At 36.9% G+C, this 19,406-nt stretch overlaps 1 protein-coding gene across 2 annotated transcripts in view; it reads right to left on the minus strand.

Annotated features, from left to right (window-relative positions):
* The window catches only part of LPL (lipoprotein lipase), a 36,047-nt gene extending 25,928 nt beyond the window's left edge, over positions 1–10,119 (minus strand). For both annotated transcript variants that reach the window (XR_007151835.1, XM_047857461.1), the window contains exons 1-2: positions 9,821–10,119; positions 2,569–2,738 (exon numbers count right to left, since the gene is read on the minus strand). Coding sequence is in view for 1 of the 2 variants with exons in the window: in XM_047857461.1 (XP_047713417.1) it covers positions 2,569–2,738; positions 9,821–9,908 (258 nt within the window). In the remaining variant the exon portion in view is untranslated. The remainder of the gene's footprint in view (positions 1–2,568; positions 2,739–9,820) is intronic.
* Between the last annotated feature and the right edge of the window lie 9,287 nt (positions 10,120–19,406).

The following is a 19,406-nucleotide window of genomic DNA, read 5'->3' on the forward strand; positions in this document are numbered from 1 at the left end:
AGCAATCTATCAAAGAGCAAAAAACCCAACTTATTTCTACAGTGACTGATACTTTTATTAACTGTCTAAAAATGAATCTACTCCTTTCTCTTTTTTTAATCATAGGAAGAACTTTATTTTTTGTATTATTTTATTTTATTTATTTATTTTTTAATAAGAGATTTATTGTCAAATTGGTTTCCATACAACACTCAGTGCTCATCCCAACAGATACTCCTTTCTTTTTTAATTCAACATAAAATACTGCTGTAAGTACCCCTAAACAAAGGGGTGTAAAAGAAACCTACTTTAACTCTAAAAAGTTTTTCTAGGGTTTTTTCTAAGGTTCCTTAAATCAGCACAAAATTTTTAAATCTTTGATTCTCAGATTCACAGTTGAACTGAAGCCTTTCTATGGCTAGATTCGTTACTGAATAGACCAACCAGCTAGCTTTTTATGATGAAAGTCAGTCCCACAGCCAATGGCCTAGCCTCTGAGCTCAGGCACTCAAAATGTCAGGACACATGATATGAAGAATATGGTGGGTTTAGTGGGCAGAAGGACCCATAATAGAAATTGGCACTATATACTGATACTGGGTTAGTTATGTCATCTTTGCATGAGAAGGAACTATGCTTTTTAAAAATTCTTAAAGCATCTCAAGTTCTCTCAGGGGATAAGAATGTGAGGTCTGAGACATTCAATTTATTGTGCCATATAAAATGTTTATTAAGCTTATTATACTTTTTACAAAGGTATTTAAACTCTATATACAATCAAAACATCTCTAAAACTACCAATAATTACTTTTTCTTATTGAATCTATTAAATATAAAAAGATCCATGTTAATAATTTGAATATATAATTTTATCATAAGATATGTAATTTATGTTAACTTAGTAAATAGATGTTTAAAAAATAAACATCCATCTAAATTCTGTTAGTAGTTGCCTTCATCTCCATAAAGTTATAGCAATTATCCTATATTGTTAATAAGAATGGTACTTAAGTTACACAGGAAAATAAGTCAAGACTAGAAGTCTATCAATCCTTCTCTAATTCATCTCATTAGGATATATTTAGTATCTTTACTATATTCACAAGCTCCGACATAATGGAAAGATAATTTCTCTTTAACGTCCCATTTTATATAACTCCTTTTTATATAAAAGATGAAATCTGGGGCGCCTGGGTGGCGCAGTCGGTTAAGCGTCTGACTTCAGCCAGGTCACGATCTCGCGGTCCGTGAGTTCGAGCCCCACGTCAGGCTCTGAGCTGATGGCTCAGAGCCTGGAGCCTGTTTCCGATTCTGTGTCTCCCTCTCTCTCTGCCCCGTTCATGCTCTGTCTCTCTCTGTCCCCCAAAAAATAAATAAACATTGAAAAAAAAATTAAAAAAAAAAAAAGATGAAATCTGCTAACTGGGGTTTTAAAATATTAAAAACCAACTGAAGTAGTTAAGTAAGAACTGAACCATGTAAAGTGACTGCCACATATTTAGAGAGTACTACTTTATTCACATTCTTTATTTTGTTGTTGTTTTCTTTTTTTTAAGCTTTAATTTAATTTCCAGTTACTTAACATACAGTGTAATATTAGTTTCATGTGTAAAATTTAGTGATTCAACATTTCCATACAACATCTTGTGCTCATCACAAGTGCACTCCTTAATCCACATCACCTATTCACATTCTTTAAATGTAACCACAGTTTTCACCTTTTCTAATCATTTTGCATGACACTTCCCTGGCTAGCCCTCTGTCATCTATAAAAAAGTTCCCTAAAGTTTACAATTGGAGAATGTTGGAAGTAGAGGGACAACTAGTCTAACCTCTTTGTCTTACACATCAGTCAACTGAGGCCCAGAGATAAGAAGTAGCATCAGTCACTTCACAGAGCTGGAGAATGGCAAAGCCAGAGCCAGAATCAATACTTCCTCACTCCACTCTAACCCTCTCCTCCCTCTGACAGGTTGTTTCCCTTAGGAAAGCATGTGCCTTGGCAATGTGCTACATGAATCAGGATCATACCAGGTGTGTACTGGTTTCCTAAACTGAAAATGTACATTCTGCTCTGTAGGTGAGCAAAGCCTTGTTTTCCCAACTCACAAGAATGGCTGATTCAAGGGCACCAACTAGGGACTGTAGTAAAATGAAGGTAGGCACTATCTGGGGGAAAATACTCATGAACCTGTGATTTTAGATTCCATAATCCCACCCTGAGCCAGAATTGCCTGTACTGAAGTTTAAAGTAAAGCCATAGAAGGGGCGCTTGGGTGGCTCAGGTCATGATCTCATGGTCCATGGGTTTGAGCCCCGCACCAGGCTCTGTGCTAACAGCCCAGAGCCTGGAGCCTGCTTTGGATTCTGTGTCTCCCTCTCCCTCTGCCCCTCCCCCACTCATGCTCTGTCTCTCAAAAAGTGAATAAACATTAAAAAAAATTTTTTTTAATAAAAATGAAGTAAGGCCATAGGAAAGCAAGCAGAAGTACAGGATATATGAAGACTCATCACGGGGTTCCCAACAACTCATCACGGGGTCAAGATGCCTGGGTCACCCCAATCTCTTTTCTAAAAAGACTGTCTTACCGTCCAGCCATGGATCACCACAAAGGTTTTGCTGGTGTGGTTGAAGTGGCAGTTAGCTACAGATTCTGTCACTCCAGGAATGAGGTGGCAAGTATCTTCAGCTATGTCTTCAGGGGTCCTTAGAGCAAATTTACTTTCGATATCTATAAAATCTCTTCCTCCTGTAATTCCTGAAAAGGAAAAATTGGATAGGTGGCTAATTGGAGGGTTGTTTGTTTTATTTGTTGTTATGGTATGTTTTAGGTTTGTAAGCAACTACCACCAATGATATTTTTATTTCTATTTTTTTTAATAAATGTAGATTGAAAGAGAATGACTTGGGGTGCCTGGGTGGCTCAGTCAGTTAAGCAAGAGAATGACTAATTCTCCATTAGTAATAGAAGTTGACAGAGACCAGAATCCAGGTCTCTTGGTTACAATTCAAAACTCATTCTTCTAAAGAACATTGGTTCATGGCTCTTGCATTGTAAAATTCATATATTATTTTTCACCCTCTTTCAATATTGGATTATATCAACATAATGCTTTTCCCAAAATGTTGTATAATAGGCTTGAGAAAAGGTTGTTTCCTTTGCAATAACATAACTTTAAAAAATAGTAGCAGTAAGAAAATTTGGAAGCTTGAGGAAGTTTTTATATGAAGTTGTTCCCACCCCCATAGCAAGGTACCTCAGTTAAAAATATTTTTGAAAAATCATTTAGTGGGTTGTTCAAAAATGCATATACTATGTGTGAACTGGTTAATACTTTACCCAAATATTTTTTTCTATTATTTCTTATGTCTTTACTGTCTTTTACACAAAGTCATAGCTTATAGCTTTGTAATTACAAAACTACAGCAGAGCAGGTTTGGGAAAGAATCCACTTTGATTCTTCATAGTCAATCCCAAAGTGAATAAGGAGAGAAGCTTCAGCCTACCATTTGAATCTCTTGACAATAACTCTAAATTTTGATAAACCTTCATCTAATACCACAGTGAATGCTTGAAATAAATTTTGCTGCAAATAAAATCAAACTCTTCTACAAAGCAAACACAATCAAAGGGAAGTTATATTAGGGGGAATTATTTACTTTCTTGTCAAGAAAAAAATTAAAAATTATTTACTATAAAATGGTAATAATTTGTAGATTTTAGATTCCTCTACTTAAAACTCAGATGGTAAATAATTGGTACTTCTAATTTCTTAATCTAAATTTACTCTTTTCACAATTCAAATGCTGAAAATCTGTAATTTCAAATAACATTGCAAAATCCAGGCCAAAATAAAAACAAGAATGATATGGTATAATGAATATACAGGTATTCATGTAGCTAGCTGAGTACTGGTCAACTTTTTCCTTTTTAATTATTTTCTAAAATTCCTAAAGCAATATTGTGGCTACTTGCTAAGTCATTCATTATAGGTGACAAGTTGATATCTCTCTCTCTCTCTCTCTCTCTCTCTCTCTCATCTCTAGCACCTGAACATTCTAAGATAATTTATTCAAATAAGAGAGTGTGGTAAACTATTGCTATTTAAGGTTTTTTTAATTTACAGATAGTAAAATTGCACTTGAAAGCCATTCACCCATCAAAAATACACTTGGCCTTCCATCTTATTTGAAGATGCAGGTCTTCCTTTTCCTTCCTAACCAGGTAGTACTCTGATGGCCTTATTATTTGCCTGATAGTAGAAAAAAATGTAGATTTTTAAATCTTATTCTGCTCTAAATACCCAAGAAGGTTTTTTTTAATTGTTAGGAAGCACTTTAGAAAATTTCAAACTAAATTAGTTTCACCTTGTCTCATCTCTCCACATCAAATAACTCATCCCTCCTCAATAATCTTATTTTAACATATTTGATTATCAATCTTTTCAAAGTAGAAATCATCCAAGTGACCTGGCAGACATATCCCACCCACCACCTATTTGTTAAACTGTTATTTAAGACTACTGCTTTACATAGCTCCAGAGGATGCCACTCACTTTGGTCTATTTTCCCCTAGAGTTATGCAACATGATGGCCCTAGAGTTGCTGGTGGTTTTGAAATAACTAAGGATATTCTCAGAAATTATTAAGGCTAGCTTTGTGAATTTCCATGAAAAAAAGTCTATTAAATTCATAGATTCTATACAGATTATCTGCATAGCCCATTGAGAGGTCCAATTTTCCACTACCAACATTTCCTGTTTGGTACATAACTTCTACATTTAAAAAAAAAAGGAAATTCATACATTCTCAAACAAATTTGTATTTGGAGACTTTTATTTCACTTCTCAAGGAGATTAGTTTTTATTTTAAGTTACAGAAAGCATAATGAAGCATTTGACAGGAAGATTGCACCACTCTATATGCTATGTGCTGTTTTCAATTCTATGTCAGTTCTATACATGATCATAAATGGTATTAGTGTTTAGTCAGTTTTTCTTTCTCTTTGGCATTCTGACAGAAATTTTCACACTGCTGGTGTTTGTAAGAGTGTCTCAGCATCCTAAAGATGAATGTACTTTCCAAGCCTATCTTTTCACACAATTGATATGGGCCAGCTGTTACTTTTAGTTGTTCCAATATACACTAGAATTGCTCTTGCCAGACAGATGAAGTGATTTGACTCAATTGTTACTAAGGGAATTACTGATTTCCATACATGAAAATGATATTAATGACTGCACTTATCTTTCTAAGGGGATAAAGATCTTTTTTATCAGATCCCCTTAGAAATTAAAGCTACCTTAGGGTAGTCGGAAGGGGGCTGCCTAAGGTATATTCCTTTATAAGTGCTTCCATCCTGAATTCAACTTATCATAGCAACGTAACCACTCTGACTTGTTCCCATCAGATGGCCTTATTCAGCCCTAAGGTAGGACTTGGATACCAGGCAAGGTACAAGTTAATGTATTTCTTGACTATGTAATCTTTATTTCTAAATTCTTAAATAGCTAAAATTCTAAGTGTATAAACAAAGACAAGGTATTTACTTAACATGGATAATAACTCACAGAGATGAAATTAGATTGAGAGGTGAAAGCGCTTTAAAGGTAAATTTATGGAGGGTATGTTATTGTTCCTAGGAAAGAAGAAATATTGAGCATCCCAGAAAAGATATTCTTTTTTCTTTAATTCTATTTTTTTAATTTACATCCAAATTAGCTTATACTGTAACAATGATTTCAGGAGTAGATTCGTTAATGTCCCTTACCCATTTAGCCCATCCCCCTTCCAACAACCCCTCGAGTAACCCTCTGTTTGTTCTCCATATTTAAGAGTATCTATGTTTTGTCCCCCTACCCTGTTCTTATATTATTTTTACTTCCCTTTCCTTGTGTTCATCTGTTCTGTGTCTTAAAGCCCTCATATGAGTGAAGTCATATGATATTTGTCTTTCTCTGACTAATTTCACTTAGCATAATCCACTTTAGTTCCATCCACCAGCATTCTTCACAGAGCTAGAACAATCCTAAAACTTGTATGGAACCAGAAAATACCCCAAATAGCCAAAGCAGTCTTGAAAAAGAAAACCAAAGCAGGAGGCATCACAATCCCAGACTTCAAGCTGTAATACAAAAGTGTAATCATCAAGACAGTATGGTACAGGCATAAAAACAGATACTCAGATCAATGGAACAGAATAGAGACTCAAGAATTGGACCCACAAATGTATGGCCAATTAATCTTTGACAAAGCAGGAAAGAATATCCAATGGAATAAAGACAGTTTCTTCAGCAAGTGGTGCTGGGAAAACTGGACAGCGACATGCAGAAGAATGAAACTGGAGACCACTTTCTTATACCATACACAAAAATAAACACAAAATGGATGAAAGACCTAAATGTAAGACAGAAAGCCTCAAAATCCTCAAGGATAAAGCAGGCAAAAACCTCTTTGATCTTGGCCACAGCAACTTCTAACTCAACGCGTCTCCAGAGGCAAGGGAAACAAAAACAAAAATAAACTACTGGGACCTCATCAAAATAAAACGCTTCTGCACAGCGAAGGAAACAATCAGCACAACTAAAAGGCAATGAGAGAGGATATTTACAAATCCTCTCATTACAAAAAGGAATGAGAGAAGATATTTACAAATGACATATCAGATAAAGGGTTAGTATCCAAAATATAAAGAACTTACCAAACTCGACACCCAAAAAACAAAGAATCCGGTGAAGAAATGGGCAAAAGACATGAATAGACACTTCTCCAGAAAAGATATTCTAAAGGCAGTTCACAGTTACCATGGATAGGATAAGCATGCATTTGAAGATGAGGTACAAGAGTTCAATTACAATGCAATTCCCTTTAAGTTTCTAATCACCCCCCCCACCCTCAACACACACACACACACACACGCACACCTAAAGGACTTCATCAGTAATTCACCTTCTCTCTGAAACTGATAGTCATACTTACTGACTCAGGCAGCTTCTGCAGAGTGCCAAAAACCAAATTGAACGGGTAAAAAAAAAAAAAAAGTCAACATCCTATTTGACGGAATTGATTAGTCTTTTCCAATGTAGACACCTAACAGATTTGCTTTTCATTTGTATGGAAAAGATGTTTGTGAAAACAGAAGCAGTAAACTAGATAGCCCAATTTCTCCTCCCAAAATAAAGCAAAGAAGGAAGGCTAAGCTAAAAGTACACTGCCTGAAAGAAAGTGAAAATTTCCCATTGTTAACTCTTCCCCTGTGTCTCACTCCCACCTTTCAATACTACTATTCATCCATCCCTCCAGTGCTGAACTCTACTCTATTTATGTGGAATCTGCTATTTTGCTGTCATCACCCATCACATTTAATTCACATGTTAGCCTGGAAATTCACTATGGCAGGTCAAATAGAAGTGCAGTTACTGAGCACTGACCCATATGCTCCTTGCTTAGCTCTTCAAGTTTCCTAATGAGGCTCTGCAGAGACTGAGGTGGCTCCAAGAACAAAGTGCCTGAAGGCAGTGCCTCATATCCTTACTTTCATCTTAGAAAAACATCAAGAATAAGTAAAGTCAGAGCCCAGAGAAGGTGCTGCTTACCATTCTCTCACACTTGTATCCTTTGGCTATGAAATTCTTACATTCCTAGATGAATTCATTTGGAGGAGAAAAGGGGTGGAAATTTGCTGTGATGGGAGAGGCATAATATAAAGGGTGGGGGGTGGTGGAGTGAGAGTGGGAGGGAAGGATAGAAGGGATTAATTTCAAGTGTACTTAAAAATGATTCTTCCCTTAATACATTTACAGCCAAGAAAAGCACGTGTTGGTTAAAATCCAATTTAATTCATCAATCACAAAGTGTCTACTTAAATCAAAGAGTATGAATTAGAGGCACTTACAAGAATTTTTTTTCAAGATTTTATTTATTTTCTTAAGTGATCTCTACACATAATGTGGGGCTCAAACTCACAACCCAGAGATCAAGATCAAGAGTTGCATGTTCCATCGGCTGAGCCAGCCAGGCACCCCAGCCTAAGAGAATTTTGAGTGCAGTCTGAACTCCTCATTTTAGAGTTGAGGAATCTAAAAACCAGAGAGGTGACACTGACTAGACCAGGAATTTAGGGTCATGAATTGCTAAGGAGCCAGCAAAAACAAACTGTGGACAACACATATTCGGGTGTTTATGGTAAAAGGAACATCACACCATGGTGTATTTTCTTAAATAAGAATTTGGAGTTTGTTCCTACCATTTTCTTGGAACTATGAAGGGAACATGACACTATATAAGATATTTAAGACTTTCTAATTGAACCTCCAATATTCTTAAACTGATATGACAGAAAAGATACTTTTTTTATTCAATCATATTAATGAAATCTACTTTTTTTTAAATAACCCTAACAAAAATGTTCTATCACAACACACTGCTGAAATAAACTTTCAACTGAAAAGTCATGGACAAACTTAACTATAACTTGAATGTCTGTGGACATGCTACCTGAGAGCACATCCAAGTGACACTGACCTAACTGCAATTTTACCAGGGAAGAGAGAAAAAAATGTTGCCTCCTTTTATAACTTGCTTCAGTTGGTTTTTGGTTGTTGTATATTAGATGAACCAAAGTTCAAGGGCAGGCCTGCTGCCTCCATAGTGGAAGGGTCTGGAGCTGGGCCTGTGTGTTCCCTACAATAAAGAAATTCACATCTCTCCTGTAGCACCTTAACCCTAGCAAGCCAGGGACTCCAGGGTGGTGACTGAGGTTCAAGGGTAAACTCCCTGAAGCCCCACTGCTAGCAGCTGCTTCTCAGGTCAGAGCAGGACTGAGTTCCCAGGACATTAAGGATAGCCAATTGCAAAACCCGTAACCTCCAAGTCAGTGGCGACAGACAGCTAGTCCCTGCGACACGTTATCAGGAGGGTCAACTCTTCCCTAGGTTTTCTGGGTGCTAAGAAAAGTTGCATCTGCAAGAACGGAAGCTAGGGAGGGGTGCCTGGGTGTCTCAGTCCCCTCAGGTCATGATCTCAAAGTTCCTGAGTTCAGCCCAGCGTGGGGCTCTAAGCTGAAAGGGACTTGCTTGGGATTCTACGTCTCCTCTCTCTGCCCCTCCCCGACTCATGCACGCTCTCTCCCTCTTCAATAAAAGAAAGAAGAAAGAAAGAAAGAAAGAAAGAGGAAGAGAAAGAAAGAAAGAAAGAAAGAAAACTGGCGAGCTTCCTAGCTCCGGAAGGGGTGCAGGGTGCTGGCACAGCAGGACTCGCTGCCACCTACGCGACTCAGTCCCCCACTACGCTGTCAAGGCAGAGAGCTGGTGCCCGGTGCTTCTAAGATACCCACAACGCTTCTTCCCCTCCTCTTCGTGGCCTTCTCTTACAGAAGCCGCCACTCTGTCGGTGCTCACGAAGGCCGGAGCCCGGGTCGCGGCTGCGCCAGGGTCACCTTGACCCGCGCGCCTTTCATTCCAGAGCCCGCATGCGAGAGAGTTATTATGGATCTCCACCATTTAAGTCCTTCCTCCGACCTCTCTTTGTCCGCCCCTCATGCTACCCGCTACTCTTCGTCTCTGAGCCTACGTACCCGGAAATATGGCCTCAGCCAGATCGGAAGGATCAACGAGGGAAAGACTCCAGCAAGACTCTAGCAAGATCCGAGGGAGAATTCCCTCCCTGCCCCTCCCGGATCCCAGCCCAGTGACTCTTCTCCCGGCCTGGCGCTCTGGCTAGGAAAGTTTCCAGGGTGCCTCTGCAACCCCTTTCAGTTTCCTCCTTCCCATCCTTGTAACTTGTGGAAGTGGCCAAAGAGTGAAGTCTGCAGGTGGAGGGGAGTGTACACGCAAAACTTACTGTCGTCGGCAGCCACCCATCCACGGGTGGTGGTCAGACTCTGGAGCCATATGCCCAGAGCCATCAGGAACAGGGTTTTGCTCTCCATCTCCGGGCAGGGCTCTCTGTAGGAGCTACAGGGCTCTGGCAGGAGCGCGAACAGTGTTGGACCAGCTGAGCCTGAGACGGGGAGCAGGCTGGAGGCGCGGTTCAGCGTGAGGCAAGTTGCTCTTTAAAACGGAGGGCAGGGCAGTTAGAAGTGGTAGGTTCCCTCTGAGGAGGAGAAGGGAGAATGGAGTCTGACAGTGTTTCCACTGCACGGCTGCTTATGTGACTGGAAATATGCAAATAAACCTCATCATCTATTGGCTTTAAAATCAGAAGTTGGGGGGAGGGCTCTAAATTCTCTTCCAAGTATTTGAGCAAACTGTAATGAGTATCAACCCTGCCAGAGAAAAGAGGGGGAAAGGGCAGAAGGGAGAATTTACTTTCTCTGTAAAGTTCCTATTTGCTTTTCCTAAGGATTCTAGCTCAGAAAGGCCCCCTATCCACGAAACACAAATTTATATGGATTTATGTTAAATACTCTGCAATCACCAGTTTTCCAAAGATGGGAAATTAAACTGTTAAACTACATTTCATAAGTATTTAAACTACACTTGTCTTTTAATGGATACTGTTTGTGACTTGCAGTGTTTTTGTTGTTGTTTGTTTTCCCCCAAAATTCTCCTGGACAATGTCAATTTAGGGATCCATGGACACACATTGTTCCGTGGCTCATGCTTGCACAATCTTGTATATTAACATTGGCAAAATGGATTAACATACCTGGCGCAGAAAAGCCCTCTTGCTTTAACCAGTTTTTAAGTTTTCTGTCATGAAAATTATACCCAATCCTCAAACTCATAAAAGAATTCAAGGATGACATTTTATCCTCACAGACAGAATATTGAGGTCAAACAACTTAAAACTAGATTGTCGTGTGAACTGAAAGAAGCCCATTTAAAAAAAAAAGAAAAACACATATTGTATGTGTTTATAGAAAACACATTTATATGAAATATCCACAATAGGCAAATCTTAGAAACAAAGTAGATTAGTGTTTGCCTGGAGATGGAGAAGAGTGGAGGAGTTTGGGGGGAAGGTGATAAATAATATTCTAAAATTACATTATGGTTTTAGTTAAATATACTAAAAACATTGACTTGTTTATGTACCTAAATTTATGGTACCTAAATTACATCTTAATAAAACTATTTAAAATGTTCTATTGGGGCACCTGGGTGGCTTAGTCAGTTAAGCATCCCACTTGTGCTCAGGTCATGATCCCCATGGTTCCAGAGTTCCAACCCCACGTTTGGGGCTGACAGCTCAGAGCCTGGAGCCTGATTTGGATTCTGTGTTCTCCCTCTCTGTCTGCCCATCCCCCCCCCCCCGAAAAATAAATAGACATTTAAAAAATGTTGTATTGAGGTATGCAAGTAAAATAAGAATAATGAAATCACATTGCATATTTTTTTCACCAAAATGTTCATAATACTTTCAAATATCTTTCTATATGTAAAGAATTTGCATTAGCATATGGGTCAGTGCTCAGTAGCTGCACTTCTATTTGACCTGCCATAGTGAATTTCCAGGCTAACATGTGAATTAAATGTGATGGGTGATGACAGCAAAATAGATTCCACATAAATAGAGTAGAGCTCAGCACTGGAGGGATGGATGAATAGTAGTATTGAAAGGTGGGAGTGAGACACAGGGGAAGAGTTAACAATGGGAAATTTTCACTTTCTTTCAGGCAGTGTACTTTTAGCTTAGCCTTCCTTCTTTGCTTTATTTTGGGAGGAGAAATTGGGCTATCTAGTTTACTGCTTCTGTTTTCACAAACATCTTTTCCATACAAATGAAAAGCAAATCTGTTAGGTGTCTACATTGGAAAAGACTAATCAATTCCGTCAAATAGGATGTTGACTTTTTTTCCCCTCACCAAACTTTTTTTTTTTTTTTTTACCCGTTCAATTTGGTTTTTGGCACTCTGCAGAAGCTGCCTGAGTCAGTAAGTATGACTATCAGTTTCAGAGAGAAGGTGAATTACTGATGAAGTCCTTTAGGCATGTGTGTGTGTGTGTGTGTGTGTGTGTGTGTTGAGGGTGGGGGGGTGGTTAGAAACTTAAAGGGAATTGCATTGTAATTGAACTCCTGTACCTCATCTTCAGATGCACGCTTATCCTATCCATCTGGTAACTGTGAACTGCCTTTAGAATATCTTTCCTGGGATGCTCAATATTTCTCCTTTCCTAGGAACAATAACATACCCTCCATAAATTTACCTTTAAAGCGAAATAAGTCATACAGAGAAAGACAGATACCATATGTTTTCACTCTTATGTGGATCCTGAGAAACTTACCAGAAGACCATGGGGGAGGGGAAGGAAAAAAAATAAAAAGGAAAGAATAAAGAAATGAAGTGCTTTCACCTCTCAATCTATGCTTTAAAAAAAATAAGTAAATAATAAAATAAAATAAAATAAAATAAAATAAAATAAAATAAACATGACACCAGATTTGGAGCGGCCTGTGCTGTTATGCTGCATGTCTACAAGAGTTGCAGAGATTTCCAGGAAGAATGAACTCATAGCAATTCAGCCTGGTAAAAAAGGAGACAGTTGGCTCCAATTAGTGGACAAGCAGTGGACAAGTGGGTGTGGTGGCAACGCGCTCTCCTGATTGGCTGTTCTCAAGGCCTGAGTTGTTCTGAGGAGGCCCACGTTGGTCTCCACATGTTAGCAAAGTGCCTCAGTGAAATGCCTAGTCCAAACGTCAGCAAAGTTATTTGATTACCCATAGCATGACGCATGACTGTTTCCATAATTGGCATTTCCTTTATAACAGATTTTAAAAGCTTCAGATTAAAAAAGCTAAACTTTTTATAAACGTTTGACAAACCAGCACTCAACAGCACGACGCTTGCTCCTAGTATAAGTTTAAAATAATGTAAATAAAAAGTTCAATGGGCATACCTAAAAAAAGGACCAGAAACTCCAGTAGTGAAGTTCTGTCTGCATATCCTCTATTATTTAGATTAAGGGACGGCTATTTGCACACACTGAGCATTTTACAACCCTTTCTGTGTTTAATCACTACAAAAAAATACCCTGGACTTAATAATATTCCCATTGCACAGTTGAGGGAAGATGAAACTCAAGGAAGAATAAATAACAGTAACCACAAGTCACAAAATACGTTTTTTTCTTTGGCAATCCCAAGAAAGAAAAAAATGTATTTGATGGTTATATGCTAATCATGCTGCAATTATAAGCTAGGAAAGGCTGAGAAGCAGATGTTTGTTGTACATGCATAATTTAAGGCATATATTTTTTGTTACATTAAAATATGATGGAATGTCTAGGGTTTAAAAGAACATCTATACTGAAGTAGATCTGGTCTCTATCACAAAAATTACATTTAATGTAGAAAAGAACTTGGTTAATGAAAATAAATATATATAAATATATTTAAATAAATATATATATAAATATAAACTTATAAATACAAAAAGTACTTGAAGTCTACTGACTTTTAATAAAAAAAAATAAAACCAAAATGTTAACCAAAAATGGTCATAAAAGACTTTTCCAGTGCCACTTAACCATTAAATTGTTGACAGGGAGGAGTACAAGTTGCATCTGTCAAGGATGGTGATGTGACAGTGAGAGTGAGGATGAAGTTGAGATCATAGGTCTGGGATGTGGTGCCTGAGACTGGAGTTGTCCTACTGGGCAGTTGTTAAGTGGGGATGCTGGTCTTGTAGACTTCTTTTATTTATTACCTAGCAAAGCTATTTTGAAGAAATTCCAAGTAGCAGTTCAAAAGATGGCTAAATTCAGAGAGTATAGCTCTCCATTGGTAAAGTGGATGTTGTATTTTCAAAAATATAAATTACAAATAAATATTATATTTAGCCAATTTGCTACTGTCTCCTTCCTTTACCAGGTTTGAATAAAGGAACCAGTGTTACTTTCTTTGCTTTGGGGTGAAGGAATTGTGGAGTGTGGAAAGAATTGCTTCAAACAATAGAAGTATGGTGTTAAATAATCCAGACACAGTTTAAGGATTTTAGTTTTCTTGAGTTGGGGATATTCTACCCGTCCCTTATTCTAAAAACAAAAGAAAGCAAACAAACAAACAAAAAATAAATAAAAATAAATAAATCATTAAAATCATTAATGTTTTAACATTAGCATTAAAAGATTTTTCTAAATAAAGTTCAGGAGAGAAATAAAAGATAATTTTTAAAAGAAAGAGAGAATAACAATAACAAAAGCCAATGCGTTTCAATGGCATGTCTTGGAACAAGGCCTTATGTTGAGGGAGACACATCAGAACATACCAGATAGATGCTGTCACAGCAGAACTGTGACTGGCTGAAGGGGAGAAGGATGTAAGTCTTTTCTAGAAGACAGGTCATAAAAACAAAAAAGGAATGTCCCCACAAATAACCTACTGGACTTATAATCCATGTTCATTTATAAGTAGTTTTATTTTAAATTTTTTTCAAAAAAAGAAAACTTAAAATTTAAATCCATGTAGGAAATAAAAGAACACTTTTTTTGAGACTTAGTTCATGACTTGAATATGTAAGACCACCAGTGTTTTTCGCTTAGGGCTTCACATTCTGAGGTAACTTCAGACAAAACATCAAAGCCCTAAGCTGAAAGTGAGCTAAGTCAGACTCAGCACAAGATATGTTTGAAGTGCCCCCTGCTGACTTCCTGGTGACACTAACATCTCCAAAAAGCTTTTTCAAGGGCCTTCAGACAGAATTGACTTGAGTAATCATTAGGCTCTTTTATTACTTGAGGTTTTCTTGTTTATTTTGTTAAATTATATGTAACATGAAGGAAAGTATTGTTCTTGTTACCTCTGTGGTACTTCCCACAGCACCAAACTGCGCTGGGAAGTTAAGAGGTTCTTGGTCAATAGTTGTTGGGTGAATTAATAACACTGAGTAAAAGATAATACAGTGCTAAATGGGGGAGACAACAAGATTTTTTTTTATTTTTAAGTTTTACTGAATTTTGTAGTTATGAAACTTGTTGTCATAATCTAGTCTAGTTAAGCCAAATTATTTGCGTTAGAGAAATGAAGGACAACTTTTTTCTGACTGGAGCTTTCTGCTGGCCTCATATATTTTGGTTCTTCCTTTTAATTAGCCTTTTATTTAAAAATGTAATATAGGGGCGCCTGGGTGGCGCAGTCGGTTAAGCGTCCGACTTCAGCCAGGTCACGATCTCGCGGTCCGTGAGTTCGAGCCCCGCGTCAGGCTCTGGGCTGATGGCTCAGAGCCTGGAGCCTGTTTCCGATTCTGTGTCTCCCTCTCTCTCTGCCCCTCCCCCGTTCATGCTCTGTCTCTCTCTGTCCCAAAAAAAATAAATAAAAAAAAACGTTGAAAAAAAAAATTAAAAAAAAAAATAAAAATGTAATATATTCTTGACCAAAATAAAACCACAAAAGACAAAAAATTTAAAGCAGTCCAAAAGTGTGTGCAAACAAAAGTCTTTCTCTGACTTCATACTTTCAGTCTTCTAGTCTTTGTGTAGAAGCAACTACCCATAGCAGTTCCCTTTCTTGTTTACCTTTCTAGAAAAGTCTATGCATTTACAAGCATAAATGTGGACATATGTATGTTTTATTCATCTACAAAGTCACATCTTTTTACCGTAATGTGAGTACACCATAACCACTGTTTTCCATTTTTTTTTATTTAATATGTGACTTATAGATGAGCTTATGAAGAAGAGTTCCCTGTTTGAAAATTTTTATGGCCATATAAGTTTTTCTTACATAGTTGTACCATCATTTATTAAACCAGGCATTGTTCACAGTTATTTAGATCTTTTGATAATATAAGCTAGGCTATAATGAAAAAAGACAAATTCTTCAAAATTATTGAGTAAAAAATTATGAATATTTATCATCTTAATAAGTAAAGCAACTTGTCCTTTAATGAAACTGCACAAACTTATATTCCTACCTACAGTGTAGGAGAGTTGAGTGATTGTGGAAATTCACTATGTATTACTGAATTACTTAATCTCTAGCAACCTGGAATGTGAAAAATTGTTTCTCATTTTAATTTTTATTTTAAATAATAACAGCTAGTTCTCATGTAGCACTTGCTATATGTGCCATTATAAGAGCTTTTCATATATGACTAATGTAATATAAAATACCTTTATTAAGATATGTCATGTGTCATCCAATGTATCCATTTAGAACATACATTTAAATTGTTTTTAGTATGTTCACAGAGTTGTGTGAACATGACCTATTTTAGAACATTTTATTCATGTCCAAATAAGGTCTGTACCAATTAACTGCCATTCCCCTCTTCTCCCTCCCCCAGTCCCAACCCTAAGCTACTTTCTGTGTCTATAGTTTTACCTATTCTAAATATTTTATAAAAATGAAATCACACAATATGTGGTTTTTGTGGCTGGATTTTTTCATTTAGTATAATATTTTCAAGGTTCATTCATGTTGAAACATGAGTGAGTACTTCATTTCTTTTCATTAGCAAATAATATTGTATGCATATAACATATGTTATTTATCCATGTATCAATTAATGAATATTTGGGTTATTCACACTTTTTGGCCATCATGAGTAATGCTGCTAATACACATTCATGTACAAGTTTTTGTGTAAGCAGTATGTCTTTAATTCTCTTGGGTATACATGGAGGAGTAGAATTGCTGAGTAATAATGGTAACTAACTCTATTTCTAAGCCTTTGAAGGATGCCAGATTATTAAGTAGCTCTTTATTTACAGAGTCTCCCAGATTTCCCTCTGAGAGTTTGTCATGACCTCCTTTGCTGCAAAATAGTATTCGTTTATTGATTATTATACATATAATATGATGTTATTTAGTGTCTATTAATTGCATGAGATTATGCCCTCACAATGTTTCCTTAGCACTAAACATAGAGTTGGGTACCATCATAGGTAATCAAGCATTTATACGAACAAATGATTGAATAGAGAAAGAAAGGAAAGAAAAGTTTAAAAGACAAAAATCAGTACATACTGCAAGGCATTCATATTTATCTTAAAATTTATTTTCTAGTTTCTTTAGCAAAATAGTTCAGTAAAAAATCCATAATTAAAAGGATAAATTAAATAAACTTATGGATTACTGAACATGACAGTGTAATGCCATTCACAAATGAAGTAAAGGGAAATGCAAATCAGAACCAAATCAAGAGGATCTATCTGAGCTTGCACTGTCATAAATATTTGCAATTATATGGTAGTGCTTTCTACTTTTATTGCATGACTTAGATACGTTATAGCAACCAATATAATTTTATAAGTGATTTTTTTTCTCCTACTTCTATTGATATTTTAGTATAAAACTAACCTTAAAAAAAACTAACCTTGCCATTTTTATGATTTTTTTTGTCATCACTAGTAGAGTTAGAGTACTATTTTATCAAAGATTATGTATATGTTTTCCAGTACATACTAGGCATTTATCCAAAGAATACAAAAATGCTGATTCAAAAATGGCACATGCACCCAGTTTTTATAGCGACACTATCAACAATAGCCAAATTATGTAAACAGCCCAAATGTCCATCAACTGACCAATGGATAAAGAAGGTGTATTGTGTGTGTGTGTGTGTGTGTGTGTGTACACTCACACACACACATGCACACACCTATATATAATGGAATATTACTCAGCAATCAAAAAGAATGAAATCTTGTCATTTGCAACAATGTAGATGGCACTAGAATGTATTATGCTAAGTGAAATAAGTCAGTCAGAGAAAGACAGGTATCATATGATTTCACTCATGTGGAATTTAAGAAACAGATAAACATAGGAGGAGGACACTTGGGATGAGCATTGGGTGTTATATGTAATTGATGAATCACTAAATTCTACTGCTGGAAACCATTATCACACTATATGTTAATTAACCTAGATTTAAATTTTAAAAATTAATTTGAAAAATAAAAAGACCAATAAAAAGACTTTAATATAGGGGCATCTGACTGACTCAGAAGAGCATGTGATTCTTGATTTTGGGGTTGTGAGTTTGGGCCCCATGTTGGGTATAGAGATTACTTTAAAAATAACTTTAAAAAAAGGACTATAATATAATTTATCAGCTATTATTCTATTAGTCTTTAGCTTAGAGTTCCCTTGTTTGTGAAGCTAAAATTACATAAAATTGGGGTAAAAAATATGTATATGTTGTTCAGTATCAATTCTAATACTTTTTGTTCAAGATATGTAAACAATTTAATAATACATTGTGAGAAATGTGAACAGTCTTCACTATTATAAAGGCTAAGTCATCATAGTCAGAATTGAGAATTTGCTTAGATCTGGGCAATTCTCAAAGAACCACCAGGAAAGTCAGCACGCAAATTGATCTTTGGAATTATTTCTAAAAGCTTTATTCTCTGACTTCACACACCAATTGCCATATGTCCTCTCACTACATAGAGATTTAATTGACCCTTGCACAAAATTCTGCACAACCATCCCAAACCAGTGCACATACCCTACTCTAGATGCACTTTTTGGACTATTTCATGCTACAGGTCAACCCAGTTGACTTATTACCTAATAGCATTGAAAGAGGGGTATAAATCTGCCAGGACCTTGAGTCCACATTATTAAGGGCTTTCTCTAGAGGCCATGAACCCAGTTTGTCTGCTTGACTGGCCAGGAGAAAATAGGCAATCTCATCATCTCAATCCTGCCTGAATGCAGACTTTTCCATCTTGGACTTAGCTGTAGTAGATTTAGTGAAAAATTCCAAGGAAAGCAAATCTCATTGGATCTTGATAGAGAAGATTGAGACTAGGTGGCGAAGTCCACAGTGAAAGGAGAGGAGATCACAAAAGTGGGAACTCTGGGCCTATTCCTGGTTGCTAGGATCCTGGCACAGGGATCATTGTCATCAGCAGTCTCAGCTGGAATGCTCTATTCACTCAAGAACTGTGAATCCTTATCTGTAATGTGCTGAAACAGACATATCAGCTTGCTAAAGCTGATTGTTAAACCTTTAGGAATTATGTAAGTAGGTTGATGACATTTGTAGTTTTAAATAAGCCACTAAGGGAGTATTTACACCACAGAAATTGCCAAATAGTACAAAGTTTTTTTGGTTTTTTTTTTGTTTTTTTCACCAAGAGAGTAGGCTAAATATTTACCAGTACAGCATTTATTCCTACCCTTTAAAGCCATGTAATGCACAGGTTCTCTGGGTGCCCGAGTGGCTCAGTCAGTTAAGCCTCAGACTTGGGCTCAGGTCATGGTCTCTGAATTCAATCTCCCAGTAGGGCTCTGTGCTGACAGTTTAGAGCCTGGAACCTGCTTCAGATTCTGTGTCTCCTTTCCTCTCTGCCCTCCCCCCCCCCACTCGCTGTCTCTCACTCTCTCAAAAATAAATAAACATTAAAAAAAAAAAATAGGTTCTCAACCAAGAGTGATTTTGGCCCACAGGCAACATTTGGTAATGTATGGGGACATTTTTGTCAAGAAAGCTGGCTGGGGCGGTGTTACTGCCATCTAGTGGGTAGAAGCC

This window comes from Prionailurus viverrinus, chromosome B1 (genome assembly GCF_022837055.1).
Source record: "Prionailurus viverrinus isolate Anna chromosome B1, UM_Priviv_1.0, whole genome shotgun sequence".
NCBI classification, from domain to species: domain Eukaryota; kingdom Metazoa; phylum Chordata; class Mammalia; order Carnivora; family Felidae; genus Prionailurus; species Prionailurus viverrinus.